Source organism: Octopus sinensis, linkage group LG15, assembly GCF_006345805.1.
Source record: "Octopus sinensis linkage group LG15, ASM634580v1, whole genome shotgun sequence".
Taxonomy (NCBI): domain Eukaryota; kingdom Metazoa; phylum Mollusca; class Cephalopoda; order Octopoda; family Octopodidae; genus Octopus; species Octopus sinensis.
This window is the reverse complement of record NC_043011.1, coordinates 41,932,903-41,942,902: the sequence shown is the minus strand read 5'-3', so window position 1 is coordinate 41,942,902 and position 10,000 is coordinate 41,932,903. Positions and strand designations below refer to the sequence as shown.

At 34.1% G+C, this 10,000-nt stretch overlaps 1 protein-coding gene across 21 annotated transcripts in view; it reads right to left on the bottom strand.

Annotated features, from left to right (window-relative positions):
* The window catches only part of LOC115219718 (guanine nucleotide exchange factor DBS), a 387,397-nt gene that overhangs the window by 1,760 nt on the left and 375,637 nt on the right, over positions 1-10,000 (bottom strand). For 17 of the 21 annotated variants that reach the window (XR_005002230.1, XM_036509664.1, XM_036509666.1 and 14 more), the window contains one exon: positions 5,837-5,848. The exons of 2 other annotated variants lie outside the window; for them this stretch is intronic. Coding sequence is in view for 17 of the 19 variants with exons in the window: in XM_036509664.1 (XP_036365557.1) it covers positions 5,837-5,848 (12 nt within the window). In the remaining 2 variants the exon portion in view is untranslated. Of the gene's footprint in view, positions 1-3,468; positions 3,553-5,836; positions 5,849-10,000 lie in introns of those variants that run through there. 2 more of the 21 variants (XM_036509661.1, XR_005002231.1) reach the window with 2 other exon arrangements.

Below are 10,000 nucleotides of genomic sequence, written 5' to 3'. Positions count from 1 at the left end.
AAATATATATATATATTTAAAAAGAAAACAATTTTGAAGTTTTTGGCAACATCATCCCTTCTCTTATTCTATATCCACTTTCCTAGCTGGCATGGGTTAGATAAGTCACTATGCTCTGAGTTGTCAATCTGCAGGTTACATCTTCCAAAGCTTATGTGCTCATAGCACATGTCATTTGGCATGGTTTCTATGGCTACATGCCCTTTCTAATGCCAATCACTTTACTGAGTGTATTGAGTGCATCTTCTTGTGGCACCAGCACCACAGAGGTTGGGTAGAACCAAAGAGACCTCACAATCCTATGCTTTCTCTACTCATTTAGCCAATCCTGTTGTAGTGGTGGTTAGTGCCTTACATACAATAGATGTAGATTTGAAGAGAAAATGATGATAGCAGAAAGGCTGGGAATGGGTATCTGAGGGATGAGCACTGAGAAGTAGATGTAGGTATAGAGGGTACACAATAAATTTATGGGGTCTTTATTTACACCGGTGACTGAGGACAAGGAAGGGAACCTGGAGAGAAAGGACAGAAGGAAGTATGGTACTAGAAGGATCAAAATAGGCGAGAGGGTAGAAGGAACAAGAGTATGATCTGAACAAGGCAGAGATATGTTGAGATCATTGGGGAGTGGTGATTGGCAATAGCAGGCGGACATTGTATTTGATGGCATCTAAGACACATTTTTCCCCCAAAATCACCCAGGGTCCTATATGTGAAGTTGGGCCATCCATAAACTTTAAAGCACTAAAGACATTTTTTCCTGCATATACTGCTGAAATTGGGATGCATCCTAATATGGTCATGTGTCTTTAATGTCATTAAATAGAGTAATACAAATATTATATTCAATGAGTTGAGCCTGCAAATCTAAAGAAAATGATAAACACGTTATGGTTTGTGAAGTAAAATTACATATATTACAATAGAAAGAACTATTCAGCAAACAATAATAATCATTGTTAAAGTGTTTGTTGGTAATATATTAGAAACGAGCTGAAATCAACATTTATGAAAGTTATGAAATACAGAGCTAAGCTTCCTTTAGTTTCCCATTTCAATAGTTTTGAAATGAAAATATTGATCTCACCCAAGGAACACATGTAATATCATGAATCACTGAATAAATGATCATGTGACAGAAACACATGTAGCAAAAATCTGAAATGTTCGTTAAATCTTTATATATATATATATATATACGTGCACATGTGTATGTGTGTGCGTGTATATATATATATAATATATATATATATATGTATATATGTATATATATATATATTATATATATATATATATATATATGTATGTATGTATTATATATATATATATATGTATGTATGTATATATATATATATTATATATATATATATATATATATATGTATGTATATATATATATATATATATATTATATATATATATATGTATGTATGTATGTATGTATGTATATATATATATATATGTATGTATATCCAGCTGTAGAAACACTGCCAGATCAGACTGGGCCTGGTGCAGCCTTCTGGCTTCCCAGACCCCAGTTGAACCGTCCAACCCATGCTAGCGGACGTTAAACGATGATGATGATGATGATGATGTATATATATTAAACGAAGTAATGGTGCAAAGCAGTGTTTATGTATAATCACAATTTAGGTTAGTTGAAATATGTTTGTCACTTATTTCAACTGCTAAATGGCAAATACACTGCAGTTACCATGGAGAAAGATTCTCTCATATGGTAAAAAGGTGTGAAAACACTCAGATCATTCAGTGTCACCCTCTCTTGAGAATCTCAGACATCGCTGTTTCGAGTTTATTGACTCTTGTCGATGAGATGTAACTAAGATGTCTGAGTTTCTTGAGAAATGGCGACACTGAACGAACTGGCGCTTTCACACCTTTTTACCATGAGAGAGATGTTTTTCTCCACGGTAACTGCATTTCAACTAACCTAAATTGTGAGATATATTTATATATATATATATATATATGTTTATAAAAAAGAAGTTTGAAAACGCCACTATATAAGATAAATTTTAATTTTCTTAGAAATTTTATATGTTTCGGTTCTTCTTGAAATTAAAATTATCTTATATAATGGCGCTTTCAAACTTCTTTTTTATAAATATATACCCACTCGTATACGATCTACACTTAATATATATATATATATATATATCTCAGCCTGTATGTCAAATTTGACAATGATCCAGTAACTGCTGAAAAATAAATACATAAACAAAAGTAAACATAAAACAAAAATAGAAAGGAAACTGAAGAGGAAGCTGCCTAAAGTTATCATGTCCATTCATTGGTGATCAATAAAGGTTATGAATTTCTGCACACAGCATCTCTACAGGCAATGCATCTATGCCAAGGTTCCAGAGAATCCCAACTGCTTTTGCTTATACTACACCTTCTGCAGTGTGCTTGAAACTATGGAAGGGGCAGTATTTCATTACTGTAGATGTGTAGAACATCTCAATTAAAACAACATTATTAATTGGGGGGAGGGGTTGGCTCTGTCATCCGGGTACCATGCAGTCTTACTTGCAAGACAAGGATGTTAGTTTAGTGCAAGGTTTATATTTTCAAAGCCAGAAAGAGCTGCATGCACAACAGATTCACTTTCTTTTTCTCACACAACATACCGAATAGCAAAATAAATTCTAGCCAACTGAGCTTATAAGACAATGTAAGAGACTGCTGAAGAGACTGAAGGGACCTTTGGACTTCGGTATACCATGTAACTTGGTGTACGTCCAGAGTCATAAAACGTTATTCCAGATGTTTTCCCTGCATCATGGCTTCTAGTCTGGCATCATAGTATGCAGGCAACTGCATTAATTGCTTCCACGGATATGCACAGCTGAAAACTTCAAAATTGTGGAGATGAAAGTCACTTATTTCTTCCATGCTTTATATGGACAAAATACATATACACACACGCACAAACACACACATACATAGTCAATGTCAGTGCAATGAATTCAGTGTTTGTGAAAACATGCTCCACCTGTCCCCATGCGAATGACCCTAACAGCCCATTATTTCCTTACTTATTTTATGATGCAAGAAATGGGTAAAAAAATAAATAAATAAATAAGAATGAATGAAACTAAACATAAAACAAACAAAAATACTTTTAAATTATATAAAAGATATCAAATAACAAGACTAATAATAATAATAATAATAATAATAATAATAATAATAATAATACAACAAAACTGTACAACAAAATTAGTAGAGGTTTTGATGTTAATAAGTTGAAGTTAATATCAAAGTTTAAGGGTAGGATGTGGGTGGAATATGAAAACGATAACATCTCAAAGGCAAGACATGTTAGTACATAAATGGTTGTGGTCCTGTTAGTTTGTCTCCTAAGGAAAGAGGGAGGACAGTGGGTAGCTTGGTGGACACAATTGGATTTGATTTTGTTGTCGGAACAACATAACAGACCTACCGCCAACCAAGCAGTTAAATTTCTAGTTGCTTTCTTTGCTCCATGGCTGAGCTAACATTACCATTTGGAGTGCAAACGAATTAACTGAAAAAATTAAAATTAGTCAAAAGATATATATATCATTCCGTCTGTAATAAACCAAACTACGTATATATATGTGTGTGTATGTTTTATTTTTTTACAAATGGAAAGTTAAGGAAAAAAAGTGTATAGATATTAAAGAGTGTAATGTCTTCAATGACTTAATGTCAGAAGTTATGTGGTGAAAAACTGACAATTTAATCAACAGTTACTTTAGCTTTATTCATTATTTGCTCTATTTCTAGTATTGAGTATTTTATAATTGCTGTTTGTACATTTGTAGACTGAATTTCATTTTTACACACACACTCAGAGGGTGTCTTCTAATGAGAGGAGATTTTAAATGTAATTAGGACTGGGACAAGTCCTATTTTTTTAAGGAAAGTATTTTAATTGCGGTCATCATTCAAGAGGGTCTTAGTCATTAATTTGTCATGGGTAGTACACAATATCAGGTAGATTGCAGGTTAAGGTGAGAATAACTACACATTACTCTTATAGTTTATACAAATTTCTATATTTATTATCCAGAACATTTGTATTTACCTATGTACAACAATTCTTTGAATAAATCAACATAGGTGAGATAATAAATGTAATATTTAAAATTTTTTATTGTCTAAAATATTTTAGGTATTCATATGAAAATCATTCATGGTTATCAAAAACTGAATGAATATAAAAAGTGAGATCACTTTATCACAAAACTGACTGACAAAGTTCTGTGCAGCCCTTGAGGTTGTTCTTGAGGAGTTTAATATACCAACTGGGAAGACCCAGTAAGTAAAGTGAGATCACAGCCATAGCCTATACCAGTGTCACATAACCAGCCCATTTTAAAAGTACCCTTGAGTTATAGAGCAGTATGCTGCACTTGAGAAAACCTATTGAGTCAAGTAAAATCAAAAATCAAAATCAAAAGCAAATCAAGATTGAAATCAAAATGGAAATTGTAGCTGTGGCCAGTGCCGCCTGACTGGCACCCGTGCTGGTGACACGTAATAAGCACCATTCAAGTGTGGGTCAATGCCAGTGCCGCCTAACTGGCATGTAATAAGCACCATTCAAGCGTGAGTTGATGCCAGTGTTGCCTGACTGGCACCCATGCTAGTGACATGAAAAAAGCACCATCCGAATATAGTTGATGCCAGTGCCTCCTAACTGGCTCCTGTGCCATTGGCACATAAAAAGCACCTACTACACTCTTGGAGTGGTTGGCATTAGGAAGGGCATCCAGCTGTAGAAACCTTGCCAGATCACATTGGAGCCTGGCACAGCCTACTGGCTTGCCAGTCCCCAGTTGAACTGTCCAACCCATGCCAGCATAGAAAATGGATGTTAAACAATGATGATGATGATGATTTCATAACATCCTGTCAAGTTCCCAGAACTTTTGGCCAAACTAACTAGCAGCAAAAGTCATAAGATTTACTTTCAAGTCACCATTGTTTGCTTGCAGATCAGCTGATCTGATTGACTGAAATATGTTCATAAAGTGTTAATACCTTTTATAGTGACATAGCTAGTTTCTTGTAGCTGGCTTTTACCTTTTATGGTCCTAAACTGGGGGTCTGAGTAAGATGGTTTGAAACTGAGCAGATGCTTTGCTACTGTGTATGCAAATTACAATAAGATTTGTCCCAGCACTGAAACACCCTGGTTATGTGTGCGTATGAGTTAGTGTGTGTGCCTGCACCTACAATATGAAGAATACAAGGGATTTAAGAGTGAAAGATGTTATAACCCATTCTTTGTTGGTTGGACATCCACATTAACTATTTAAGGGCAAACCTATATCTTTGAATGGAGCCTACATGTGTTAGAAGTCATTGTCTAATCCTGAGCTACATCAGCCTAGATATGCTTCATGTTGAGTTTATCCAGTTACTTATTAATCATTATAAAGTAAGTTAGGGTCACAGAGAAAGGGAAAAGCCCCAGTTTTGATGTGTTGAATTTTATATACCGATACAATATTGAAAATGGGTGTGTGATGAACATCACAACATCAATTGTAAGGTTAGCAATTGATTAAATGCTATTGGTGGAAGTGAGGGTGAAGCAGGTAATCCTACTGGTAGTAATTATTTTTGAGGTTAGTGACGAAATTAATAATGCTGGAGGTGACGGTGATGGTGAGGGTGATGTTCACTGTGTTTATAAGGGAGTTAGGGTTTAAGTTGAATTATTGGTGAGGGTTTAAAGAAACACTGAATTTGGATTGGAAATATTTGCAATTCTCTCTCTTTTTTCTTTTTTTAGTTTTTTTTGTTTTTATTTTACAAACCTTCGCTGGATGCTAAAATATTAAAATGAGAAATAAAGAAAGAATATTTTAAATGGAAGTTAAAATATGTCACAGACATAAATTACATGAGACTATATGCATGCACATATATATATATTGTCCACATAGTGGATCCTCTCTCATATTTGTATATATATATAAATAAATAAATAAATAAATATATATATATATATATATATATATATTATATATAATATATTATATATATTATATATATATAGATAGATACATACATACATACATACATACACACATTGTAGGTATGTATGTGTGTGTGTGTATATATATAAATATATATATTCATACACACATTGTATGTATATATATATATATATATATTGGTTTTTATTTAGAATGATGATTAGTTGGGTATACTGCTTCATGTCTTTATTTATTCTTTACTCTATTAGAATATTCTTCATTATATTATAATGACAGTTTTATAAAACATTTTATCAAACAAATGATTTCATGAAAGGCGATTTTATAAAACAGTTTTATGAAACAAAAAATTTTAAAACATAAGGTTTATATATATATATATATATATATATATATATAATGATAGCTGTAATTTTACAAGGTTTTTTCAAACATGAATTATGAAGTATATAATTATGTAATACATAGATTTTAAAGATATAATTTAATAACACATGTAGATTGATAAAATATTTAAGTTTACAATGTAAGTTTTATAAATTTGAACAAGTAAAGATTATTGTTTTGTGAGATTAAGGAACTGGAATCTGATACCAAACAAGGCAGAAAATAAAAGAAGTAAGAAGAAACAAAAGCCAGGAAAAGACAAAGAAAACCTAATTAATTGCTGTTTCTGTTTACCTGATATAATAAACATTATTACACATACATATTGAAAATAATTATACATATTGGACATTATAACACACACATATCGGACATTGTTATACACATATATTGAACATCATTGCATATATATTGAATGTTATCACACATATTGGACACAGAAAATGTGGGAGACATATGACCTATGTGTCTACGATAAGTTTGAGAGAGAAACAAATATGTCCCACAGGATCCTTTGCCAGAGAGGAACAATTCTTGCTGATGCTAACCATCATTAGCCAACCAATTCTCCTAACTGCCCTTCTACCCATATTACTCTTGTAGATATCTGAAGATGTTTTGCCTGAATATGAACCATATGATTTCTTCACAGTCTAGAAGGGCCTGCATATGTTTGAGCACTGTTTATTTTCCTCCAAAATTACTAATATTAAAACATAACAACGGTGGTGCCCCAACATGGCCATAACCTACTAGATGAATCTAATGAACAACACTCAGCAAAATCGGTTGCTGAACTCAGAGTAAGTCACTGGAATGTATGATACCTTCGCAAACACACCTATATTCTTTTATTTTTTACTTGTTTCAGGCCAAGCTGGGGCACAGCCTTGACAAATTTTAGTCAAACAAATCACCCCAGTACTTTTCTTTTTTACAAGCCTGGTACATATTCTATCAGTTTCTTTTGTCAAACCATTAAGTTACAGGGATGTAAACACACCAACAGTAGTGGGAGGCAAACATAAAAACACACATATATGTATATGTGTGTGTGTGAGTGAGTGTGTGTGTGTGTGTGTGTGTGTGTGTATACATACATACACACACACACACACACACATATATATATATATATATATCATCATCATCATCATCATCATCATCATTTAGCGTCCGTTTTCCATGCTAGCATGGGTTGGACGGTTCTACTGGGGTCTGTGAAGCCAGAAGGCTTCATCAGGCCCAGTCAAATCTGGCAGTGTTTCTACGGCTGGATGCCCTTCCTAACGCCAACCACTCCGTGAGTGTAGTGGGTGCTTTTTACGTGCCACCCGCACTGGTGCCAGACAGAGCTGGCAAACGGCCACGAACGGATGGTGCTTTTTATGTGCCACCGGCACGAGGGCCAGGCGAGGCTGGCAACGGACACGAAACGGGGCGGTGCTGGCAACGGTCGCGAAACGGAAAGTTCTCTTACATGCCACCGGCACTGGTAACACATCTGCAATTTCCATTGATCGATTTCCATTGATCGATTTCGATTCTGATCCTCACTTGCCTCAATGGGTCTTCACAAGCAGAGTTTCGACATGCCACCGGCACTGGTAGCACATCATATATATATATATATGAAAGGTTTCTTTCAGTTTCCACCTACCGAATCCACTCACAAGGCCTTAGTCAGTCCAAGGCTATAGTTAAAAGCACTTGCTGAATGTGCTATGCAGTGGGACTGAACCCAGAACCATGTGGTTGGGAAGCTAACTTCTTATCACACAGCCATGCCTGCACCTATATATATACATTAATTATCTTAACTTTAAGGAATTTTTGTTTCTAATTAATGTAATGAATAATAATTATAATAAGGTTTCTACTCTGAGTAATGTGGAAACAGGACGGAAATAAGGTCAGTTTCTCAGTGAATTAGGAAGAGATTGATTCAATTGATTAGATAGTATAATAATGGCAATTGCTATAATAACTGTCTTCTTGCTTCCAAAATACGGGACTTAAATCATGGTTTCATGCTCTTAAGACATGAGATGACCATAATATTCTGACCAAATGAGAGAATTTGATTAATAACCAATGCCATTTGACTGCAAGAGAGGATATAGTGTGTTAATAATAATAATAATAGTTGTGTACAGTGCTCAGGTGCACTACAACTCATCTAAAGTGTATATATAATCAGGTGTAGTTTCGGCGAATTTCGGAAAGCATGAGGGTCTTAAAGGATGCGGTGTCATGGCAGTCAACAACTGACGCAGGCAGTTTATTCCATGCTTCAGCAACTCTGAGCGTGAAAAAATGTTTCCGAAAGTCATGGGAGCTGTGTTGTTTTCTGACTTTGTAGGCATGTCCACGTGTGTTAGACACATGGAGATCAAAAAGGTGTTCAGTGTTGTTACGCCTGGCTTAAGTATGGAATATCAGTGGTGCAGTATTTCTTGCTGAGGATAGAGACTGATTGCATATCTCAGAGAGTCTTCTACAACAAAGGCTTCTATGGGGTCAATTAACATACTAGAAATAGCAGCTATATTTCCCTAAAATCCCACCCTACTATCTCAAAAGTAAAAGGAGGAAAAGGCATGATGGTCACGGCTGGAACACCTTAAATCATAGGTCTACAAAATTAGAGGTGACTTCAGGGCTAAACAACAACAACAATAGCAATTTTGCAAAGTTTTAGATTCCATCAGAAGGTGTGGAATGGTTGTAATGAGAAATCTTTAAATGTTTCTAATGAAGTTTGAAGAATTATAAAAGAGAGAGAAAATTCCTTTAGAGAAACAAAAACAAAAACAAAAAAAAAACTTGGTTTCAGTTCTGTTAATGCCTTTCTAAAAGACCTTTGATGTTTATTGATCGGAAATTCCCTTTTTAGAATTTTGACGGAGGTTCCATCTAGAATTCAAAAGTAAAAAAAAAAAAAAAAGAATAACCTGGAGTAGGAAAAGAATTCTTCCAATTTTCATCATTCTATTTCATAGAATTAAGCAGGGAACAAATGAATATTTTGTTTTTATCTTGGGAGGATCATTATGCCAGTAATAAAACACACACTAAGTTCTATTTCACTTCTTTTATTATTATTAGTCAATTAATTAACATTTAACCAATTAATTAACTGATTGTTTGATCAATCATTTAGTCAATCAATCAATCAATCAGCTGGGCTTATGAAAGATTTTTCCTCACCATTTGTGATCTCATCAATGACAAGGCTAAAGATATTGTAATATAAGAGATAAAAGGAGGAAAAAGTCATGAAGAAGTGTGCAAAGGAATTTTTCTGTAAAAAATAGCTATTTTTGATTATTTAAGTTATACTAGTTAAGTAAGTAACTTAATCCACGACCGTGTGTTTAAGCCAAAACACCTACATTGGCATGGAGTTATTTTAATCATTGCTAAACATATGTTTTTAGAAGGTTAAAATGTCTCTTCTACAATGTAATTTGGTCCATATTTGATAAAAAGTTCCAAAAATGGTAAACAGGCAAAGGAAATGGATGCTGTGAAAGAATTGGAACAAAAGGCAAAGCAGATTTATTGAGGTTTCTAGCCAGTTACCAATGCCAG